This window comes from Cervus canadensis, chromosome 32 (assembly GCF_019320065.1).
Source record: "Cervus canadensis isolate Bull #8, Minnesota chromosome 32, ASM1932006v1, whole genome shotgun sequence".
NCBI classification, from domain to species: domain Eukaryota; kingdom Metazoa; phylum Chordata; class Mammalia; order Artiodactyla; family Cervidae; genus Cervus; species Cervus canadensis.
Window position 1 is genome coordinate 38283424 of NC_057417.1, and position 22572 is coordinate 38305995.

The window sequence follows — 22572 nt, forward strand, 5'->3', positions numbered from 1 at the left end:
AACTCCGGGAGTTGTGATGGACAGGGAGGGCCTGGTTGTGCTGCAGTCCATGGGTCAGAGTTGGACATGACTGAGCGACTGAACTGAACTGACACTGTGCAGTGAAAGTGCCAATATCCTAACCACTAGACCAAAAAGGCACTCCCGCCCAGCCCAAGGTTTTTTTTTTTTTTTTGTAATCTCAATTTCCCTATCTATAAAACTATGAGGCTGGAGAGCAATGGCACCAGAGCAGACTCTCCATCCTTTATAATCCCCATTTTACAGCTGGGGCTCTTGGAGCTCAGAAAGGTTAGGTAACTTGCCCAAAACCACACATCAAGTATGTTGTAGAGAAGTGACTCACATTCAGCCAGGTCTGATAACCCTAAGGGGAGCAGTGTGTTGGTGGAATAGAAACCCTCAGTTCTGAGAACGGGGTTCTTTTCAACCCCTCTGCTGGCTTTGCCCCGACCCATGCAGAGGGGAGGAGGGGAGGGTGATGGGAGGGGGTGTTCTGAGTTACCTTGACTTCCAAGCGGCCAATGATCTTCTGGAGTTTATTCACATGGACAATCTTTCTCCGTCTCACCTCTTTCCTGCAGCATGGACAGGTCTTTTGTCTAGGAGACATGAGTGGGGGTGATTGTTGGGTGTGGAGGTGGCAACAACATGCCTCCCTGGGCGGTCCTTCTTTCTCTCTAGCTGGAAGAGGCATAAGAGGGCTTTATAGGGAGCACTAAGCTCTGAGGCTGGGGTGCAGATTCCACAGGGGCCCAGCTCATATATTAGCATCCCAGGAGATTTGGCAGCTGAACCTAACGGCCACCATGACCCAGTGCTTGGCTGACCTTCTTCTCTGTTCTGGCTTCTAGGAATGACCCCCCCAGCCCTGCCCTGGCCCCCGAGCCTCTTGGGTGCCCAGTAGCACCTGGATAGCCACCGGAGGATGCATTTCTTGCAGAAGATGTGGCTGCACGGCAACCTCACCGGCGTCTTGAGAACTCCGTGGCAGACAGAACACAGAAAGTTGCAATCGGGAGGGCTGGTGAAGAGGTTGAGATCATACCCGCCACTCTGCAAAGGCCAGGCCTGCATCAGGGCCTGGCTGGGACCAGGATCTGACTCCCTTCTCCACATGCCCAGAAAGGGACTCCAGGAAGCTTTGGTTGGGAGGTGGGCCACATGAGAACCATAAATGGAGGGTTGGGTCAGCACCCAGTTTGAGGGGGCAGCAGTGAGGGCCGAGATCCCCCATTTCTACCAAACCCAGCTGTAGAAGCTGGCCTTGGCCTGGAGTTAGACCTGGGCCAGAGGCCTCTGAAAGGTTTCCTTGTCCCATTTGGGGCCCTGTACCCCATTGTGCAGATCATCTCAGTGAGGAGTGGGGTCCAGCTTGGGAAGGTCTCTGAAATTAGGCACAGTCTAAGAGCTCACCATGATCTGTGTCTGGACGGCAGCTCCACTGAAGCCAGGGCTCAGGAGTCGCCATTTCATAGCAGGAGCGGGCCGACATCACAGGGGCATTGTCCAGCTCAAGCCAATCACAGCCCTGGCCCAGGGTACCACCTGGCTCTGCTCCTGCCTCAAGAGCCTCAGGGGTAGGGCAGCTTATACCCAGGACAGGTCTCTGGAACCCCTGACTTCAAGGTGGCTGACAGTTGACCTTCAAACAGCAGTAAGGCTGGAACCAAGCTTCTAGGGGCTACTTCCTCAAAGCTGAGATTCCAGTACAGCACATGGTTTGTTTTCCTTCCTCACGTGGTGCCGCCGAGGTGACTAGGCCCCCAAGAGTTCTGGGGGCTTTAGACACTGACCCATCACCAGGCCTCTTGGGATCTGACCCACAGTTATTTCCAGGGTACAGACCAGGAATGAGGACCTGATTTCTGTGGTACCAAAGCAGCAGCCTGGAATGTGGAGAGCCTCCCAGAGCCTGCTCTGACCACCTGGGTATACCTATGAGGAAAGGCATGGATGGGTAAACCAATTCCAGCTTGGGAAACTAGCATATCCCCATATAGGAGGCACAGAAGAGAACTGGTTTCCATGCCAGTGGGTGTTTGCACAGGCTTAAATTGCTCAGTTGTGTCCAACTCTGAGACCCCATCGACTGTAGCCCGCCAGGCTCCCCTGTCCATGGGGTTCTCCAGTCAAGAATACTGGAGTGGGTAGACAGTTCCTTCTCCAGGGGAGCCTCCTGACCCAGGGAGTGAAGCCAGGTCTCCTGCATTGCAGGTGGATTCTTTACCATCTGAGCCATCAAAGAAGCCAGAGTGTAGAGTTCATCAAATCCGAGAAGATTTTGGAAGGTGGGACCTTAGGAGTCGCCTGCCAACCTTCAAAACCGGGTTCTATCCCTGGGTGGAATTCAAAGCAGAGCCGAGACGGCTGGAAGAGCGATGTCCCACAAAGGTATCTCCTCCACAGCACACCTCGGTCCCAGCAGCCACAGATGCGTTTTGCAGGCTGATAACCAGGGGACCAAGAACACACGCACACACGGATGAATTAAATCAACAGCTTTATTGAAAGATAAAAGGCGAGCCCCCCGCCGCCCCCCACGGTCTTGGCGGCATTGGCCTCAGGTTCTGGGCATCCAGCTGTCCTGCGGGTAGAAGACAAGGTCAGATACCAGAGTCCGAAACACGCGAGAGGCCGCAACTGAGCCCGGAGCGGCGGCGCGTGTCGGGGCCTGGGTTTCACATCCCCACACGGAGAAGCGGGCAGTGAGCTAAAGCCCCCGGTGGCTCTGGGCGCCGAATCTCACCTGCGGCCACGGTCAAAGTCGAAGGTGATTTTCAGTCAACGCCGACCTCTCAAACCACCCCCACCCCTGCCCGCCCCAACAGCTTCGCGAACAGCAGGGAGCCAAAGGAACGACTAGCACAAACCTACCTGCAGGCAAAAAATGCGAGGTGGCGCTGGCGCGAGTCCTTATATGGGTTGCGCAAGTTCCGGGGCCACAGACACGCATGCGCACGCAGAGCTCGGCGGGGGCGGGGCCTCGCGCAGCCAATCACGAGCTCTTTAATATACTCTTGGCGAATCGCCATTGGGGCGGGGCAACCGAGATCTCGCGACCCTTGGCGCCTTATAAAGACACCGTCGCGCGCGATCTCTTCCTTCTTCTTCGTGAAAACACGTGAGTGGCCTTGTGTGTGGCTGAGGCAGGCGGGCCTGGGCCGCCATCCGACGGGGCCCGGGATGCTGCGCCCGCGCTCCGTTGTGGAGCCCGGCCTGGGCCCCCGAGGCGGCTGTAAATGCCAGGACTTTGCTCACCGGCTGGTTCTTGTTTCTTTTTTTAGCAAATGGCGGATGACGCCGGTGCTGCGGGAGGGCCCGGAGGCCCGGGGGGCCCTGGAATGGGAGGCCGCGGTGGCTTCCGCGGAGGCTTCGGTAGTGGCGTCCGGGGCCGGGGTCGTGGCCGCGGTCGGGGCCGGGGCAGAGGCCGCGGAGCTCGCGGAGGCAAGGCCGAGGACAAGGAGGTAGGTCTGAGCTGGGCGTGTGAGGCGGGCCCTTGGGCGGCACCGGGGAGGAGGCCCTGGTCACCTGCGCCTTTTTTTCTCGCAGTGGCTCCCCGTTACCAAGCTGGGCCGCCTGGTCAAGGACATGAAGATCAAGTCCCTGGAGGAGATCTACCTTTTCTCTCTGCCCATCAAGGTAAACACGGGTCCTCATCCGCGATGGGGCTGTGGCCTGTAGTCGAGGGAACTCTTGTCGTTGGCCAAACGTTGAGAGGTTCTAGACTCCCACTTTCCCTGGGCTTCCCTGGTGGCCCAGACAGTAAAGAAAATGCCTTCAATACAGAAGACCCGGGTTCGATTCCTTTTGTTGGGAAGATCCCCTGGAAAAGGGAATGGCTACCGATTATTTCTTGGAAAACTCCCATGAGCAGGGGCGCCTGGCAGTCTACAGTCCATGAGGTCCCAAAAACTCCAACACGACTGAGTAACTAACACTTAAGATTACCCCTTAGGTGTTTGTTAATTTTTTTTTGTAATGAGTTTATTTCTTGCAGGAGTCTGAGATTATTGACTTTTTTCTGGGAGCGTCCCTCAAGGATGAAGTTTTGAAGATTATGCCCGTGCAAAAGCAGACCCGTGCTGGCCAGCGGACCAGGTTCAAGGTACCCCAGTCATCATAGCTTTCTGGGCAGTTGCTGCCAGGGGCTTTCACGAGACTCTCTCAGCTCTGCATGGTTGCACTTGGCGTCACACGTGTGACTTTCGTAAAGGGGAGAGAGAGGAAGGATCTCCTCAGGATCTCAGATTGGCCTCCTGGTGGCCAGTCTTGCCTTGAGGGGCGCAACAGACAATGTGTGGTGGGTGGTTACTAATGCTGTGGAGGCCCCTGGCCCACCACCCACGTCAGTCTCTCCGCAGGCATTTGTTGCCATCGGGGATTACAATGGACATGTCGGTCTGGGTGTCAAGTGCTCCAAGGAAGTAGCCACTGCCATCCGTGGGGCCATCATCCTGGCTAAGCTGTCCATCGTCCCCGTGCGAAGGGGCTACTGGGGGAACAAGATCGGCAAGCCCCACACGGTTCCTTGCAAGGTAGGCTGGATGCTGGTGCACAGTAGGGCTTGCACAGGTGTAGACTCCCGCCTGTCTTGTCTCCTGACGTCTCTACTCCTCCCCAGGTGACTGGCCGCTGTGGCTCCGTGCTGGTGCGCCTCATCCCTGCCCCCAGAGGCACTGGCATCGTCTCCGCCCCTGTGCCCAAGAAGCTGCTGATGATGGCCGGCATCGACGACTGCTACACTTCTGCCAGGGGCTGCACCGCCACCCTGGGCAACTTCGGTAGGTGGCCCGCAAGCCAACTCCAGCTTCTCTCAGCTCCGCTTAGCCACATTCTGTGTGTGGTGGGCGTATTTTCAGAGAGAGAGAGGAAGGCCCTCCTAATGCACGACAGACTGGCCCACAGTGGCCTGTTTGTTCCTAGGAGCGCAACAGCCTCCATCTCCATCTGGGGGTTCACCTCGGGTGAATTCACCAGCCTTCTCTGGTTTTCCCTTTTCTAGCCAAGGCCACTTTTGATGCCATTTCCAAGACCTACAGTTACCTCACTCCTGACCTCTGGAAAGAGACGGTGTTCACCAAGTCTCCATATCAGGTACTGCCTGCCCCCCACCCTGTTGAAGAGCAGAGGGGAGTGTCCTCTGTCTAGGTGCACAACTAAAAGTGTCTTGTTTTTCTAGGAATTTACTGACCATCTTGTGAAGACCCACACCAGAGTCTCCGTGCAGAGGACCCAGGCCCCAGCTGTAGCCACCACATAATTTTATAACATAATTTTACAAAGAGAATAATAAAGTGAATGAAACCGGTTTATAGTTGGTCTTGTTTTTCTTCCCAAATGTTTTTGGTCACACGTGTAGCTGATGGGATCTTTCCCAACCCCCCAGCAGTGGAAGCCACTGGACTTAAGCTCAGTGGTGGCTGAATTTGGACAGGAAGTAGGACCAGTGAGATGAAAAGTGTGTCTAGGAGCTGAAAGGAACACCACAGGCACAGGCTCTCTCACTCTTTATTGGAGCAGCAGTGACGACACAAGGACACACAGGGACAAACAGCGGCCTCAGGCGGCGGCGGCCTCTTTGGCAGCTTTTCTCTCGGCCAGCATCCTCCGCTTCTGCTTTGCCAGGCACTTCCTGGCAGAATAATGGGCCCCCAGGTCGTGATCTGGGAGAGAGATGGGCGGGGAGTCATGGGCCACTCCGGTCATGAGGGGAACCTCTGCATGGAGGGAGCTAAGGCAGGTCACTGAGCAGATAAACAGGGTGACTCAAAACCTCCAGAGACTGCCCTAGTTAGTAAAGCGTTTAGCACAGAGCCAATGTGGAGATTGGAAGTAGGATCGGGAAGGCAGGCAGGTGGGAGAGGCAGGAGGGCTAACTCACAGCGGTCCTGGTAGGCCTTGACCACCTGGGTGAACTGCTCCAGCTCCTTGGCACAGTTCTGCCTGTGGCTCTCACCTTCCCTCTGCTGACAGGCCTTCAGCCTCTCCTGGATAATGTTGACGATTTCTTGATCAACTTTGCTGAAAGGAAAACAAGGCAGATGGTCTGTAAGGACTCCTTTCCTGTACTGAGAGTAAAATGAAGGCAGGGCATGGGAGCCCTGTGGTTTGGCCTTTCCACCCATGGCTTCCCAAGGGCATGATGGCCCCCAACAGGGTACATTCACTGTGCAGGGTTCTCTGTATCCCCTGATTAAACAGAAGCCCAAGGGGAGGCCTTACTAATCTCTTCTCCACTGCATCTCTGCTTCAAACATGCATAAGACGTCCTTCTCCTGGCACTCTGTGATGTCCGGCACGCGGCGGAACTCACGGTGATAGTAGTAATACTTGTTCTTGGCATGCTGCCGCTCGATAAACTCTGCAAAGGGAAAAGCCCAGACCCAAAAAGGCTATTGGTTTGGACAGGTCACAGTCTGAAGGGGCTCTTAGCTTTGTATTTCTCGTAAGCCGTGGAAGAGGCAGGCTCCCCAAATGTTCCCAGTTTTACAAAGACTGGCAACGACTCCCAAAGAGGTGTGGGAGGGCTGGCAGCCAGTCTTGGAAAGGACTGGGTTTACAAGCCCGGATGTCTGCAGTTTATGGAGAGTTCTATAAGGCAGGCACCACCCTCATCTCACTCTGTCCCCACAGCAACCCCGTGTAGGGTGGGGCCTTTTCATTTATAGAGAGGACATCCAGTCTCTGAGACGGCAGGATTCAGAGCCTGTGCTCTGCAAGCCCCCACCTGCTAGCCCTGCTGGCCCACCTCCCCCAGAGCACAGGGACTCCACTGTAGAGGCAAAGAGGCCCCAACAGGGAGCCATCAGCAGGCCTCCACTGCCAGTTCTGCCACCTCTGACCTTCGGCCTCAACTTCCCCATGTGTAAATGAACAAGCTGGATCTAGTGAGATCTCACCTATCCAGACAGAGAAAACACTTCCTAAAAAACTGCTACACAAAAGGGAGCAGTTCCACTCCTGTTTATTCCAGACCTTGGCAGGGGCAGGCATCTAGTGCCTCCACCAGAAGAAAGCCACCAGAGCATGCTATGCACCCCAAATGCTCTGCTGTTGAAGGAACGGATTAACTGCACGGACGCATCCCCTGGCACTAGTGATTAAGGGCACAGTGCTCTGGGTGCTGCACCCACCGAGCTGGGTGACAAAACAATGGCTTTAAAAAACATTCACCTGGTTTGGACCAGAGATGGCGGCATTTGGGCAGCTCAGGGAGGGCAAGTTACAGTACACCTCGGTGGCAGGGCCATTTTGTAGGCCTGCGAAGGGGTACCGGAGCACCTCTGCACCTCAACAGCCTTCCCAGACCGACTGCTGTGCAAATATGCGGGATTCCCAGCGCACTTGGAGAGTGGGATCTAACAAGCCTCTCGGAACGCAGATGACTTCGGTCCGCAAACAGCCCCTAATATGTGAGACGCCTGAGCCCAGGGGTGCGTGGACGGCTCCCCTGGGGGCAAGGGCCGTACGGGGAGGGGGGAGACGGCGGGCGTCCCGGGAGGCGAGGAGGCCTGGGGTGCAGTGGGGTCCACGCCGAGTGACCCGGGCGGGGGCGGGGGGCCCGGTGGGGCTAGTACCTCTCACGAGGGTCACCGGCCGGTCCACGAGGAGGTCAAAGGCTTTCGTAAGGTAGGTGATAGGGTTGGGCAGCGAGGTCTGCGGCGAGGGCGCCGGCGTGCGGCGCGGGGGCTCGGGGTACACGTCCTTGTCCCAGCTGTCCGGCATGGCTGCGGCGGGCAGCGGGCTCAGCTCTCGGACGCGCTGCCCGGCCTCCGCCCGGGTCCCGCGGCCTAGCTCGCCCGCACAGAGGACACCCGAGGGCGGCCGCGCCTGCGTAGGACGGCCGGCGCCCGCAGGGCACCATGGGACTTGTAGTTCGCCCTGACCGCCCAAGGGAGGCCTCGGGAGGATTACGGGTTCTCAGGAGACGCTTCGAGGCCGGCGCGAGCGCCCCCGCGTGGGATCGTAGCGCCATCGCATATGCGAGGAGTGCCTGCCGTGCGCTGGGCGTTGCTATCAGCGGTGAAAGAAACAGAAGAACCCTAGTTTAATCCTGGGAGCAGAGAGACACAGTAAGAAGTGTAAGTAAGGTGTAAGGAAGCCACTCATTTCAGATGCACGTGCCAAGTGCAGCAGGGAGCAGGATGATGAACACACCAGGATGGCGAACTCAGTTCAGAAGAGTGAAGTCAACAGATAATGCAAACTATCAAATACTCTACTCTTCCAGGAAGCCTTCCTGGGTTGTCCATTCCCTACGGCCCTCTTTGGGCCCCACTGTCTCTGCCAGGGCCTCTCATGGACTGGCTGATGCCGGTGAGCTAGCAGGGCGCCTGGGGGGACAGGATGCTGCCTGGGGCAGCACAGGGTGTAGGGTTTGCCCCATCCACCCCCACCCCCACCCCCACTAGGGAGAAGTGGCTCCTCTCTTGGATACAGGGCACTCTGTTCTGGTTCTGAGGGTTCCATCCTGGCCCTGAACACTGTTGTGCCCTTGAGGCCAGCTCCACTGACCAGGGCCTTGCTGGCTACCCTCTGTGATCTCCATACCAGGTATAGCCCCCGGCTAGCACCAGGGAGGGTGGGTGCTGGTTACTTCCTGCCCAGAGGCTGGGGTCAGCCACTAGCTCTATGGACACACAGAATCCAGAATCACAGCATCCTCAGATCTTCAAATCATGAACTCATAGTACTGTCAGACTCAGCAAATAGTAACACTGGACTGCAATGTCGGACTGAACCAGGGGACCCGACGGCGGTGGGCCAGAGGCATTACCATGACAGGAATGAGAGAAAGCAGAGTTCAGTACTCCGTTAAGGGAAAGCGCCCAGATGACGGCTTTCTGCTGCCAGCCTGCCACAGACAGATTTGGAGATCATGCAGCAGAAAGAAAAAGGCAAACAAGAAGGGGGAACCCAAGAAGCTTCATGGCTCCATGTCCAAGCCTCTGACCCTTGACCTGTGTGTCTGCAGCCCCTAGCACGTGCTCCTGGCGCAGCATGAGGGTGTGTGCCCTTGGCCCTGAGTCTGCAGCGTGTCCCTTCTGTGCTTCTTTCCTTCAGAGAGTCCCTTTCCCCGGGTCATTTCTGGGCTGAGGGGGTTACCGCTGCCCAGTGATTTTTTTTTTTTCCTGTTGGTCACAGCCCAAAGAATTAAAAGTAGCTTTGTCATTAAAAAGCAATGACAAAAATGAAGAATGGTAACATTTCGTTAGCACAGAATTTTAGCACCCAATGATGCAAAGTCCACAAGACCTGCAGAGATATATCAGGCCTATAAAAAGTCTGATTCTGGGACTTCCCTGGTGGACCAGTGGTAAGACTCTGTGCGCCCAATGCAGGGGGCCGGGTTCGATCCCTGGTTGGGTAACTAGTTTCCACATGCTGCAACTAAAGATTCTGCATGCCGCAATGAAGATTGAGAATCCTACACACAGCAACTAAGAGCCAGGGCAGTCAAACAAATCGACAAATATGAAAAAATCTCTCGCTCTAAAGTTAAAAGGCTTTATAGCCATAGACTCTTTGAATAAAAAAAATTAGGAGATTTCAATGCCCTTTTAATTCTAAACTTAACTTTGAAATGTAAGTTCAAAAAAAAAAAAGTGAGTTCATAAAAATATCTAAGAGTTCTTGGCTCACAGCTACTAGAGTCCAGCGGCCTTGACATTGAATCACACTCTGGTGATCCTCTGGGCACTCATCCAGCCCTCGCCGTCTCCCCCCAGTTTGCCTAGCTCAGGCTCACAGCCCTCAGGACAGGAATCCACTCAACTTCAAGGCCAGCAAACTGGACGCAGACTCTGTTAATGGCAGCTGCCGGAGGGAAGCCCCCCAACCTGGGCTCCTCAGCCCACTACCAGGCCAGCTTGCGCCTGTCCTGGAGAGTCCCGTGAGGCAGAAGACAAGGTGTGTGAGCATCCCAGGACCCTTGGGAAGGAGTGCCAGCCCGGGCTCCAGGTGTCCCCCCGGCTGCCCCGGCTGCCCCCCTTCGCCCGGCCCCGGGCCAGGCCTGCTCTTGGCACCAGAGCTCACACCCGCCACGGGAGATGACAGAGCTCCCCTGCCAGGGGCTAAATCTGGGATCTGGCCACTGTGCATCCTGGCCCTGCCACTCGACCTCCGGTGCCTGCCGGGAAGGCCCCTTCCCTTCCTGACCCGAAGGACCAGCTGCCATGGTCAGTGGGCTGTGGTGGGGGTGGGGAGCACGGAGGCCTCCTGGGGAGGGGCAGGTGGGCTCCTGGGGTCTCTCCCAGCAGAGAAGGTCCTTGGGCCTGTGAAGGGGTCAGTGAGTAGGGGGACAGCAGGAGGCCTGGGCTCAGGCCTCCAGGATGGGTAAGGTGGGGGGACGGATGGCAGTGGCCCCTTGCCCCTGTGCCCTGGCCGCAGCGAGGATCTGCTGGGCCCAGCCGGGCAGGACCACTGAGGACCACTGAGGGGAGCCTTTGGGGGCCGGGGGCCGAAGCTGGCTTTGTCCCCAAGACACTGCCCTCGGTGAAGCCTCCCTCCTTTTTCGTGGACGATGCAGGCCCAGAAGACCACCAGGCCACAGCCTAAGGTCTCTGGCTTACTTCCAGTCTGGACCCTGCGGCAGTCTAGCCGCCCCTCCCGGGGAGACCCCAGCTCCCTCCTTTTTCGTGGACGATGCAGGCCCGGAAGACCACCAGGCCACAGCCTAAGGTCTCTGGCTCACTTCCAGTCTGGACCCTGCGGCAGTCTAGCCGCCCTTCCCGGGGAGACCCCAGCTCTGACCTACCTCCCCTCCCGCCCCCAGTCCCACCGGAAGTTCTCTGCCCCCCGGCATGGACACCTGGGCTTCCTGCCACACAAGAGGAGCCGCCGGCATCGGGGCAAGGTGAAGACGTGGCCTCGTGATGACCCCAGCCGGCCCGTGCACCTCACGGCCTTCCTGGGCTACAAGGCGGGCATGACGCACACTCTGCGGGAGGTGCATAGGCCCGGCCTCAGTGAGTGCTGCGAGGGGCCCTCCCGGGGGCGGGCGGCGGGCAGAGCACCCTGGACCTCCGGGAGATCTGGAGGCCTTTCTGATGCCAGGAGCCACACCTGGGCTCCCGGAGGGGGAACAATCCCAGAAAGGGTCAGACGCTGACTGCTGGCCACGCCCCCAGAACCCATCTGTCATCGCCCCTGGTTCACAGATGAGGAAATGGAGAAGTTATGAGTTGGGATTCAGGGCAGGCGCGACAGTATACTTCTGGTCTTGAGAGCTTCGTAGATTCACGTGTGGTTTTAAGAAGAATGCCACGTACCCTGAAGGTTTCCCTGAAGGAAACATCTCCTGTAACCATGGTACTATGTCACAGTCAGAGAGTGACATGCAGGATTCTCCTGAATAAGATGTGTGTTTATGTAGCTCTGTGCGGTTCTGTCACATGTAAATGCATATACCCCCCACCCTGGGACACTTCATTCCCACAAGAGTCCATCCTGGTGACCTTTTTACAGCCACAGCTGCTACCCCCAACTTCCTGGCAACCCTCATCTGCTCTTCATCTCTTCTATTGTATATATATATATTTTTTACCTCAGCACAAGGCTGGTGGGATCTTAGTTCCCTCTGCATGCTTAGCTGCGTCAGTCATGTCCAACTCTTTGTAACCCTATGGACCGTAGCCCGCCAGGCTCCCCCATCCATGGGATTCTCCAGGCAAGAATACTGGGGTTGCCATGCCCTCCTCCAGGGGATCTTCCTGACCCAAGGACTGAACACGTGTCTCTTACATCTCCTCCATTAGCAGACGGCTTCTTTACCACTAGCGCTACCTGGGAAGCCCCCCTGACCAGGGATTGAACCTGGGCCCTCGGCAGTGAAAGTTCAGAGTCCTAACCCCTGGACCGCCAGGGGAGGCTGAGGGCTGGGGGCCTGGGGCCCTGCGCACAGGGGCCTCTGTCTGCAGCAGCCCTGGGGCTGTGGTGCTCTGCGCTCTCACAGGCGGGTGGGTTGTGGTCGGCTCCTCCACCCTTCTCCTCCCCATGGGACACGGAGGCCCCCCTCCATGTCTTCTCTGTCTCTGGGTTTCATCCAGAAATTTCCAAGCGGGAGGAGGTGGAGGCAGTGACGATCGTGGAGACGCCACCCCTGGTGGTGGTGGGTGTGGTGGGCTACGTGGCCACCCCGAGGGGCCTGCGGAGCTTCAAGACCATCTTCGCAGAGCATCTCAGTGACGAGTGCCGCCGCCGCTTCTACAAGGACTGGTGAGGCTCATCCAGCAGGGTGGCCGGGCGCGGGGAGGGGTGTCACAGCGAGTAGAAGGCAGGGAAGGGTGTGTGTGGGGTGCCTTCACTCCAGGAGAAGACAAGGACTAAGGGCTGGAGAGGAAGCTGTTAGCAGAAAAAAAGAAAGCAAACGTTCTCCACCTCAGGGTAATGCATGTCAGAGCTGGTTCTGAGCTTCCTAGCAGCCAGGGTGAAAAGGGAAATGACAACTGACAAGCTCACTAGAAAGAAAGGCCTCTTTAGGTCTCAAATCTTCCCTGGCATTAAGTCTTGAAAGGGAAGGCCCCCTCCCTGACTGACGACCCTCACAGACCCGCCTTCCATATGGAGGTAGAGGCACCGTAGTCTCCACGGGAAGTGAGGGTCCTGGGCCCCAGTGTCAGAGCAGGCTGTGTGACCACAGGCAAGCTGATGGACCTCTTAGAATCTCATCTCACCCCACCCTCTGCCATACACACACACCACAGACACCATCACCCGGGAACAGGACAGGTCCCCGCGTCGTGGGGCAGTCACGAGGGTGAGATGAGTAGTGTGTGTCAAGTGCTCAGCACAGAAAAAGAGGTTGGCAAACGCCACCTGGCCTATGTTCGCTGTTGCAGTTGTGATCAGCTTGCTCCTCATCTGGGGGCTCTGATCTCCGTGAGCCTCAGTTTCTTCATCTGTAGGATGGGGATACTGATGCCCATCTTCCAGTGTCCTGCGGAGGGTTAGGAATGATGGGGCTTGCGGCCTGGCCAGTCCCGGCTGTTCACTTTAGAAGCGGGCTCAGCAGCTGTGACCAGGTGGGCATGTGGCCGTGGGCTGGCTGGCACGTCCCTTCCCCAGGCTCCAGCGCACCTGCTCACTCTCAGCTCCAGGAGGCAGGGAGGGTACCCACTTGACGGAGGAGGAAACTGAGGCCTTGAGGGTGGGACCATCTGTGCTTTAAAGAGGGTGACTGGAACCAGCCCAGGGACCCCAGGGACCCAGAAGTGCCTCCCCTGGGAAGGGGAGGAGGGCGGAGGGGGACATCTAACCGGTGCTTGGTGGACTGCGGGCAGTGGAGGCCACCCCGCTCGCCCTGCTGAGCATCCTGTGTGCACGGCTCAGGCACAAGAGCAAGAAAAAAGCCTTCACCAAGGCCTGTAAGAGGTGGCGTGACGCCGACGGCAAGAAGCAGCTGCAGAAGGACTTTGCCGCCATGAAGAAGTACTGCAAGGTCATCCGGGTCATCGTCCACACCCAGGTCAGCCCCCACCCTCTGGTCCACACTGGCTAGTCAGTCCACCCCCCAGGTCTACCCTCCCCCAGCCGGGCTTCCGGGAGCCCTGACAAATGTCAGCCTAAAAATACCATGAGCCCCGGGCACAGGCCCAGGGCGCTGGCTGACCGGTCGCGCGGGCCGCTGGCAGCCTGGGGCTGGCGTGTTGGGCATCTGTGAGGGCTGCAGGGCACCGACCACACCAGCGGTCAACCAAGGCCCTGAAATGCCCCGAAGGTCCTGGATCTCCTGCCCTGAGGCAGGTGTGGGGGGCTGGTGCCTCCCGTTGGGCACACATGTGTGAATCCACATTTATAAGTAGGGTCCAGGTAACCAACCCCTTCCGCCTTATTCTGGAACATTCACAGAAGCCTTCCAGGCCTGGGGCGGTGGCCCTCCCCAGCTGCCTCAGTTACTCTCACACGTGCAGTTCCCACTCATGTGCGTCATTGGTTAACCCGTCTCCGTCCATGGACGTGAACTTCATGGGCTGTAACTTCCTCACTGCTGCGCCCCCAGCAGGTGCTCCACCAGTGCTGGTTGACCCTATGCTGTGACCTAACCCAGCCCTGCTTCCGCCGGGGGGTCCCCACAGCCTGTGCCTCACACGGCACAGAGATGTGTAAAAGCACGCGTCCGACCACATCACCCCCCACACTTGGAATAAATCCCCAGCTAATCCCCGTGAGACCTGCCTGGCCAGGACTTTGCTCACCTCTCCTTATCCCTGTCCCCATCCTGAACCTTCCTCCTTGTTCACCACGATCCAAACACACTGGCCCTGTTTCTGTCCCCCTGCCCCCCAACCAGGATCTTCCCTGCCACAGGGCCTTTGCATATGCGGTTCCCTCTGCCCTAGAAGCTCTCAGATCTTCACCTAGTGGATCCTTCTTGTTCCTGATGTCACCTCCTCAGTGAGGCCGTCCTTGACCACCCTCACGTGCAAGGACTGTCTCCTCCACCCTCTATCCTATCACAACACAGGCCTCTCCAAGGGTTTCCTTGGCTTCTGTTCCCCAGTTGGTTGGTAGCTCCGTGGGGGCCAGGGCCCTGTCTGCCTCATGGCAAGCTGCGTCCCCAGTTCCTCACACAGAACGCAGCACACAGCCACACCAGAGCGCAGGATCATCTGTTGAATGAACGTGTGCCGAGAGGCCTGCCAGGGGACACCAGCTGGCCATGCCGTGTCTAAAGATGGGGGGGTGGGGGTGACTTTCTGGGAACCAACCGGCCGTGTCGCATCTGCCAGATGAAGCTGCTGCCCTTCCGGCAGAAGAAGGCCCACATCATGGAGATCCAGCTGAACGGCGGCACGGTGGCTGAGAAGGTGGCCTGGGCCCAGGCCCGGCTGGAGAAGCAGGTACCGGTGCACAGCGTGTTCAGCCAGAGCGAAGTCATCGACGTCATTGCCGTCACCAAGGGCAGGGGCGTCAAAGGTAGGGCCGGGTGGGGATGGGGGCTCCGGCGAGGCTGCCTGGAGGGGGCGGGAACCACGCTGGCCTCTCAGCCACCAGCCCCTCCTGCCTGCAGGTGTCACGAGCCGCTGGCATACGAAGAAGCTGCCGCGGAAGACCCATAAGGGGCTGCGCAAGGTGGCCTGCATTGGTGCCTGGCACCCTGCCCGCGTGGGCTGCTCCATCGCCCGGGCTGGGCAGAAGGGCTACCATCACCGCACGGAGCTCAACAAGAAGGTGTGTCCACAGGTCTGGTGGGGGGATGTCCATGACCACACCCCAGGGACCCAGACACCTCCTGGCTCCTGAGGCTCTGAAATGCCTCCTCCAGCGCCTAGGTCTCAGCCCATGTTCTCATGGGCGTGGACATCTTGCTGACCCCAGAGGCCACCTGCTGTCCCCCACATGCCCTGTCCTCCTGGCAGATCTACCGCATCGGCCGGGGGCTGCACACAGAGGACGGGAAGGTGGTTAAGAACAACGCATCCACCAGCTACGACGTGACCGACAAATCCATCACGCCGCTGGTGAGAGTGGGCGGCCGGTTTGGCTGAGGGGTCTGGTGTGCGTGTGTGGGGCAGGCCTGTGGGGCACCACCCTTCCCAAGAACTCAGGCACCAGCAAGCCGCCGCTAGGGTGGACCAAACCCCTGCCGTTTTCTGCATCCTCAGACTCTCCGCTGCAGACAGCATGTCCTCCAGCTGCTTTCCCAGAGTTCGGGGTGCAGCAGCTCCGACTCCACCCTTGGAGCCAAGCTGCCTGGGCTCACACCCCAGCTGCAGGATGCGGCAGCTGCGGGGCTGGGAGCAGTGACATCACCTCCTACCCCTAGCCTCAGTTTCCCCCTCTGTAAAATACAGAGTTTTAAATAAGACAGTCGCAGGATGGACTTAGGGTCTGGCTCAGAGACTGTCCTGATGTGATCTAGAGTGTCACCCCAGGCCAGGGGAGTTCCCCTAGTTTTCTCAGCGGCCCCTAAACCCAGAGCCTCTTTTCTGGACGTACGTTCCCTCAGGGTGGCTTCCCGCACTACGGGGAGGTCAACAACGACTTCGTCATGCTGAAGGGTTGCATTGCGGGCACCAAGAAGCGGGTCATCACATTGAGGAAGGTCAGTGCCAGGTGGCGAGCTGGGGAGTGGGAGCCCCATGGGCTATGGAGTGGGTTGGGGGGGGAGCTGGTCTGTTCTGTCCCCCAGCCCGCTCCAGGAGGGCAGGGTGGGGAAAGCAAAAAGGGAGGGGTTCTAACAGAAGGTGGGTGAGTGAGACCCTCCTGTGTGGACAGGAGGTGACAGGAGGGGCTGAGTGGGGACCTCCCGCCTTGACGTTTCCTTCTCCCACGGGCCCTAGTCCCTCCTGGTGCACCACACCCGCCAGGCCCTGGAGAACATCGACCTCAAGTTCATTGACACCACCTCCAAGTTTGGCCACGGCCGCTTCCAGACAGCCCAAGAGAAGAGGGCCTTCATGGTGAGCCCATCCGCCTTGCTCTCTGGGGCTCAGACCCCACATCCCACCTGTCCCAGGGCGGGCATCTGTGGCACGCATGCCCCTGCACTCATCCACAGGAGGGGCTTTCAGGGGTCTAGTCCTGGGCACGCGCAGTCTTGCCGGAAAGAAAGCAGGGGAGGGACCGTGGTAGGGGGCGCAGGGCTGGCTCCGAGTAACCCAGGCGGCTGGTGAGACCCTGTGACTTAACCCTCCTCCTGTCCCTCGCCCCCCAGGGTCCCCAGAAGAAGCATCTGGAGAAGGAAAAGCCGGAGACCTCGGGAGACTTGTAGGCAGAATGAGACGGCGGGGGCCTGGAAGAAGCGCGGCGCAACCCCAGCTGGTGCCCTAGTCTAATAAAAGCCAGAGGCAGTTCTTCCGCTGTGTCTCAGAGTTGGGGGGCACGGAAAGGCTGGTCAACAGCCGGTACTCCGGGGCTTAGAGCTGGGAAGGGGAGAAAGCTGACGTGTCTCCCGGTTCTCTGCAGCCGCCGCCCAGTGGCGGACGCGGTTCGGCGGCGCGCCCTGCGGCTCGGGGCTGGGCGTCGGGAACCGCAGAGGCAAGGTCCTGGCTGGTGGGCGGGGCCTGCTGGAAGATGGCGGGGGCGTGTCCTCGGAAGGGCCCTCCCGGAGGCGGAAGTCGGAGCGCTAGCTCCGGGGAGGGATTGGTCCGCGGAAAGGGGCGGGGCAGTGGGAGGCGGGCCCTGCGAGGGTGTCTCGCATCTCCGGACGTGATTGGCTGCCTGGGGGAGCCGGGCCTCCGAGCGCCCGGGCCCGGCGGGGATCGGAGAGGGATTGGTTCTCGCGAGGCGGGCCCAAGCCCCCGGTCCTGAGTCTGGCCTCGGATCCGTCGGAGGCGGCGAGCGTGCGGCCGTCCTTCCGGCGCCATGTCGTTCTGCAGCTTCTTCGGGGGCGAGATTTTCCAGAACCACTTTGAGCCGGGTACGATCTGTAACTTCTGGGAGGACAGCGGGCCGGGCCGTCGCTGCTCTCCGGGTGGAGGCGGAGCCCCAGGAACGCGGAACGAGTGTGGCCGCGCGGAGAGGAGCGCATGCGGGGCGAAGACGATACGGAGGAGGGAGGAGTCTGGGGGGCCCAGAGAGTAGGGGTACCCAGGGGAGGGAGACGCTGGAGAGAGCACAGGCCTTGAGTGCGAGCGTGGCCCTTTCCGGGGAAATCTGTGCGGTCAGGGTAAGCGCGGGTGGCAACGCCCTTCGGGGTATCCGGGTCAGGATCGGGACTTTAGAGGGACGCGCTGGAAGGTCCTGTCCAGGGGCAGCTCCTGTGACTGGCTCCCTCTCCTTGGGGCATCGCGCGGTTATGACCCCATCCCTTTTTCCTCCCCAGTTCCCCAGACCTGCGGGGTGAGCTGGAAAGCACAGAATGGCCCGTTGGGATCCAAATGTAACTGCCTGGGTGCCTCCCCCGCCTTCCCAGGGGGCCCAGGGTTGGGTAACCAGGCCAGGCTGCCAATGGTCAGTCAAGTTTGACTGGACACCTTGGGCCAGCTAGGAGAGGTGGAAGGTGAGGGGTGAGTGGTTGGCTGGGGCATGGCCCACCCTTAGCCCTGGCCCCAAGCTTTGAAAGATCCAGGTGAATCACATGCTGGGCTGTGCTGCCTGGTCATGGACTAATTTGGTAAAAATATGTCCACAAGCAAAACAAGAGCCGCGACCTACCCCTGGGCGGGGTTTCTTGGGTGTCAACTCTCTAGGGGGCTGGGCTGTTACACCCCACATCTCTGTGAGCCAGCTGCGACATAGGACCCTCTGGTTGTGGGACTTGGGGTTGTCCTCCGGCTACTCAGCCACACTAGAAACCTCACATCCACGGTATCTCCTGGTTCCTCTTTTTTTCCTCAAGTTACTGTTAAATGCTGAGTGGTCATGGACTCCAGGGTAGACTGTCTCTAGGCGGGGCAGGGGGCAAAAGGTGACTCAGTACCCCTTGAGGGACCCCCAAGCAGTTTCCTGTTCTGCAAGTCAATTTTGCAACCTTTTTTCCCCCCTCAAAGTGATCTTTTGGGGATAGTTTAAAACCCATTTTTCTCCCTGCCCCGTCTTCCTGGGCCCTCTGTCTGGACCAGAAGTGTTTTCGCTGGGATCTTTCTTTTCCTGCTTGGAGAGTAGGCCGGTGGCTGGACTCCAGCTTAAGGCTTCTTTGGGCAGAGGGTCAGCGTGTGGGAAGGGAGGTGGGCTAGTGGTGGTGGGGCTTGTTTGCATGTATGGGGGGCAGAGCTGTGTCCTCATCAGACTGCCTGGGTTCCTTCCTGGCTGCACACCCTGTAGCTGTTTTGTATCCCTGCGCCTCAGCTTCCTCATCTGTTAAATGGGAACATTTGCATTACAGGGTTATTAAGAAGAGCCAGTGAGATAAGTGTGAAAAGTGACTCTCCTGGTCTCTGGCACAGGCTCAGAACCATTCAACATGAGCTCCATGCCGTATCTCCCCCACAGAGTTGATGTCCAAGCCTGTGGGTGGTGGGTGGGTGCGTGGGGAGGATGTGCAGCCCACCTAGTAACTGGGGTCCTGCTGTCCTCTCCTGGCGTCTCACCAAGGATTTGGGAGCTCACCCCTGAGGTGCTGGAGCCAGCATCTCTGCTCTTGCCTCCCTTCCGCCCCAGGTATCTACGTGTGTGCCAAGTGTGGCTATGAGCTCTTCTCCAGCCGCTCCAAGTATGCACACTCATCCCCGTGGCCGGCCTTCACTGAGACTATCCACGCTGACAGTGTGGCCAAGCGTCCAGAGCACAATCGGCCGGGAGCCATAAAGGTGGGTGGTAGCAGCAGGGCGGCGGGGAAGGGGTGTTGGCCAGGGGGACCTGAGAACTGGCCCCCCCTTCCTGCTGCTCCCCCTCAGCTGCAGGGCCCTACCATCTGTCTATTCCAGGCCTCTGGCCTCAGCCTGGGGAGCTGCCACCCCGAACTATTGAGAGACCCTGGGGCCTTGGTGAGGACAGGGAAACTGGACTGCTTTCCGGGGAGGCTGTGGGATGGGGCTGACAGCAGTTACCTTGGGAAATGGGCGTGAGGACTCCCGCTGCGGGGGCCGTGGCTCTAGCTGTTTTTAATGGCTGTCTTGTCTCCCCAGGTATCCTGTGGCAGGTGTGGCAATGGGCTGGGCCATGAGTTCCTGAACGATGGCCCCAAGCGCGGACAGTCCCGCTTCTGAATTTTCAGCAGCTCATTGAAGTTCATCCCTAAAGGTGCGCTTGCTTCCTGGCACCTGGGCACAGGCCTGTGTAAACTTTAGAGGCCCAAGGGTACACTGTTCTCGTTCATTTATGGTGACAAAGGGTGGGGGCACCAAAGCACACCGCCCAGGTTCTGCCCAGGGCCACTGGAGGGTGGCTGCGGGGCAGGGACAAAAGACAGCTGTCCTGCCTCCCACGCTGGTTGATCACATGCAGGGCAGCACAGAGGCTGAGGACCAGGGCTGTGTGGCTGCAGGCTTGCTTGCCGGCCTGTCTGAGCCGCCTCCTCTTCTGTGCAGTGGGCGTGATGGCAGAGTCTCCTTCACAGGCCTGTTGAGACTGGCTGCCCTAGAGTGCTCTGGGTTCTGGCGTGCAGTAGGAGCTGGCAAATGTGTGTGTGTTGGCAGCATTCATCACTGGTGGATATTTAGGGGCCCTTTTTCATTTGTGTGCATTTTACCTGAGCTCCCCGGTGGCTCAGACAGGAAAAAGTCCTCTGCAATGCAGGAGACCTGGGTTTGATCCTTGGGTCAGGCCTGGAGAAGGAAATGGCAACCCACTCCAGTACTCTTGCCTGGGGAATCCTATGGACAGCAGAGCCTGGTGAGCTACAGTCCATGGGGTCACAAAGAGTCGGACACAGCTGAGCAACTAACGCCATTGGAGGCCAGCCTCCTCTCTGGCCCTCTGCACTCTGCCTCCCCAGCCGCCCTCTGAACTTCTCTGTGCTCTTTATAGCTCAATCCCCTCTCCTCATTTGCTGCCCATGGGACTGTGGCCAGCCCCTAGTCTCAGTTTTTGCTTTTTAAATATTTATTTCTTTGGCTGCTCTGGGTCCCAGTTGCGACATGCAAACTCTTACTTGTAGCATGTGGGATCCAGTTCCCCAGTCAGGGATCGAACCCCGGTCCCCTGCAGGGGGAGCACAGAGTCTTCGCCTCTGGACCGCCAGGGAAGTCCTCCTAGTCTCAGTTTTATCCTCTGTAAAATGGGATTGCTAATAGCACCTGTTTGTTCCCTCACTGTGGAGGTTAAGTGAAGGTGTCCCTAAGGGCCAGCATGTGATAAAGGTTTGAGAGTACTTTGTCCTTGTGTGGTTATTCGTCCTCCGGGACGTGTGGAGGAAGGATAGACTCTGGGTTATCCTGCAGCCTCAGCAGATGAACCGGCCACACAGATGCCCCAGACTAGGGGTCTGGGTCCTCCTGGCCTCCCTGAGCTGTAGGCTGGAGACACTGGGATAGCCCAGGGAGCGGTGTCAGACCTGTTAACAGCGACTTGTTTCTCTCTCTCCCCTCCCTCATTTCTTTCAGGCGAAGAAACCTCTGCCTCCCAGGGACAGTAGGCGGGCTACCCATACCCAAATCAGGTGGATACCACCTGATGCCACCCACCTCAGTCGTGGAGCTACAGACATTCAGAGCAGGGGGGTCAGGGTTGGGAGAAAGGAGTAGCTGAAACCTCAGGAAGACTCCCGAGGCCTTGGCTCTGAACAGGCTCTTGCTGGGAAGAGAAGGCTCACACTCAGGCTGCAAGGACAGGCCCTGCTGTTGGCTCACATGGGGTCTCAGGGTGTGGACTCCGGGCCTGGTCTATCTTTGGATTATGCTGCAAGCCCCACCTTCTCTTCCTCTCAGCCCACTGCCCCCTTACTGCCTGTCTGGACTCACCCCATGGGGCCCAGCCCTGAGATGGCGCCGCCCTCACCAAAGCTCTTGCCCACCTTCTCCAGGCTGTGCCAGGAGATGGGATGCAGACAGGGGTGGCTCTGCCAGCTGCCCCAGCCCGGTCACTCTATGATTCTCTCTGGTTAAACCCTTGCAGGCAGCCAGAGTGGTGATGACCTGTGACCCGCTGGGGGAGCAGGCAGAGGGGATGGACTCTGACCTCAGTTACAGGAGGAGAAATCCCGAACCTGGTTGCACCATCTGTGCGGATGTGGCTTGCCTCACTCGGGCTTAGGAAAGCAGCTATTGCTTCATCATCTTGACAGTGCAAGGCTGGGGACCCTGAGCTCACAGCCTCCTGTCAACCCCTCCCAGTAAACAGTGAGCAAACATCACTGCATGTGCTCTGAGGCACCTGCCATCGGGGGGGAGGGTGAAGCCCCTTCCACCTTGAATCCTCTCTAGAGTAATCAGGAGGAGACCACTAAACAAATGGAACCCAGGCTTGCTGTCTTTATTAACCACATCAGGAATTACAGGAGAGCAGCTGTCATTGAACTAACTGGAAGCCTGGAATGCATGGGAGTCACTGGATCCCAGGGCAGCAGGGCCAATGGCGGCTCACAGTGCCGGTCAACAGAGTCAAAGTGGCTGTCAGAATAATCTGACTCACACAGAATTAGAGTCGGCCAGTTGGGCAGGGTGCTTCTCAGAGCGAAGTAGATTGGAAGCCTGACTTCGCTTGATCTGTATGAGCAGAGGTCTAACTTGAATCATAAAGGTGATTTCCTCCTTGCCATTTCCTCCTCCAGGGGATCTTCCTGACCCAGGGCTTGAACCTGCGTCTCTTATATCTCTTGCATTAGCAGGTGGGTTCTTTACCACTAGTGCCACCTGGGAAGCCCTGTATGAGCAGAAGTCTAACTTGAATCATAAAGACAGACACTAGACTCCTCTGTCAATTCACAGGCTTGAGCCAGTTTGTGCTAAGTCACTCAGTCATGTCTCACCTTTGTGACCCTAGGGACTGTAGCCCGCCAGGCTCCTCTGCCCATAGGATTCTCCAGGCAAGAATACTGGAGTGGGTTGCCATTTTCTCCTCCAGGGAAACTTCCCAACCCAGGGATGGAACCCACATCTCTGTCTCCTGCATTGGCAGGCAGATTCTTTACCCACTGAGCCCACCTGGGAAGCCCTTGAGCCAGTTTGCATGCCCAGAATGAATGAATGAATGAATGAATGAATCAGAGCCAGCTGAGTGGTCAGCAGGAAACTGAGCTCCAGGGCC

General features: G+C 58.2%; 5 protein-coding genes and 3 non-coding genes across 10 annotated transcripts in view; 5 read left to right on the forward strand and 3 right to left on the reverse strand.

Annotated features, from left to right (window-relative positions):
• RNF151 (ring finger protein 151) overlaps positions 1-2153 on the reverse strand; it is a 3052-nt gene extending 899 nt beyond the window's left edge. The window contains 3 exon segments of the mRNA XM_043455407.1: positions 506-602; positions 911-1056; positions 1417-2153. Of these exon segments, the coding sequence (XP_043311342.1) occupies positions 506-602; positions 911-1056; positions 1417-1476 (303 nt within the window). The 5' untranslated portion in view covers positions 1477-2153.
• Positions 2154-2662: 509 nt separating this feature from the next.
• Positions 2663-2789, reverse strand: LOC122433664. The gene has a single exon (XR_006267154.1). It is a non-coding gene; the product is annotated as a small nucleolar RNA ACA64 (small nucleolar RNA).
• Positions 2790-2997: 208 nt separating this feature from the next.
• On the forward strand, positions 2998-5311 carry RPS2 (ribosomal protein S2). Its single transcript, XM_043455406.1, has 8 exons — positions 2998-3124; positions 3288-3467; positions 3553-3642; positions 4001-4108; positions 4365-4538; positions 4625-4784; positions 5006-5097; positions 5183-5311. Exons 2-8 carry the CDS (start codon positions 3291-3293, stop codon positions 5261-5263), a joined length of 882 nt encoding a protein of 293 aa, XP_043311341.1. The 5' UTR covers positions 2998-3124; positions 3288-3290; the 3' UTR covers positions 5264-5311.
• LOC122433650 lies at positions 4162-4295 on the forward strand. Its single transcript, XR_006267141.1, has one exon. It is a non-coding gene; the product is annotated as a small nucleolar RNA SNORA64/SNORA10 family (small nucleolar RNA).
• Positions 4811-4939, forward strand: LOC122433652. Its single transcript, XR_006267142.1, has one exon. It is a non-coding gene; the product is annotated as a small nucleolar RNA SNORA64/SNORA10 family (small nucleolar RNA).
• Positions 5312-5495: 184 nt separating the features above from the next.
• Positions 5496-7868, reverse strand: NDUFB10 (NADH:ubiquinone oxidoreductase subunit B10). The gene is made up of 4 exons (XM_043455409.1): positions 7581-7868; positions 6226-6364; positions 5885-6024; positions 5496-5666 (listed from the first exon to the last, which is right to left on the reverse strand). The coding sequence occupies exons 1-4, from the start codon at positions 7726-7728 to the stop codon at positions 5563-5565; spliced, it is 531 nt and encodes a 176-aa protein (XP_043311344.1). The 5' UTR covers positions 7729-7868; the 3' UTR covers positions 5496-5562.
• Positions 7869-10030: 2162 nt separating this feature from the next.
• Positions 10031-16799, forward strand: RPL3L (ribosomal protein L3 like). 3 transcript variants are annotated; one of them, XM_043456101.1, is made up of 10 exons: positions 10031-10181; positions 10778-10970; positions 12051-12219; positions 13333-13468; positions 14733-14919; positions 15014-15174; positions 15363-15464; positions 15953-16048; positions 16287-16406; positions 16661-16799. In XM_043456101.1, exons 1-10 carry the CDS (start codon positions 10179-10181, stop codon positions 16715-16717), a joined length of 1224 nt encoding a protein of 407 aa, XP_043312036.1. In that variant the 5' UTR covers positions 10031-10178; the 3' UTR covers positions 16718-16799. The 3 variants fall into 3 exon arrangements, with proteins under 3 accessions (XP_043312036.1, XP_043312034.1, XP_043312035.1); XM_043456099.1 differs by lacking the exon at positions 10031-10181 and adding an exon at positions 10205-10561; XM_043456100.1 differs by lacking the exon at positions 10031-10181 and adding an exon at positions 10633-10683.
• A 355-nt stretch (positions 16800-17154) lies between these two features.
• MSRB1 (methionine sulfoxide reductase B1) lies at positions 17155-21787 on the forward strand. The gene is made up of 4 exons (XM_043456102.1): positions 17155-17365; positions 19048-19196; positions 19515-19629; positions 20931-21787. Exons 1-4 carry the CDS (start codon positions 17311-17313, stop codon positions 20960-20962), a joined length of 351 nt encoding a protein of 116 aa, XP_043312037.1. The 5' UTR covers positions 17155-17310; the 3' UTR covers positions 20963-21787.
• The last annotated feature ends 785 nt before the right edge of the window (positions 21788-22572 follow it).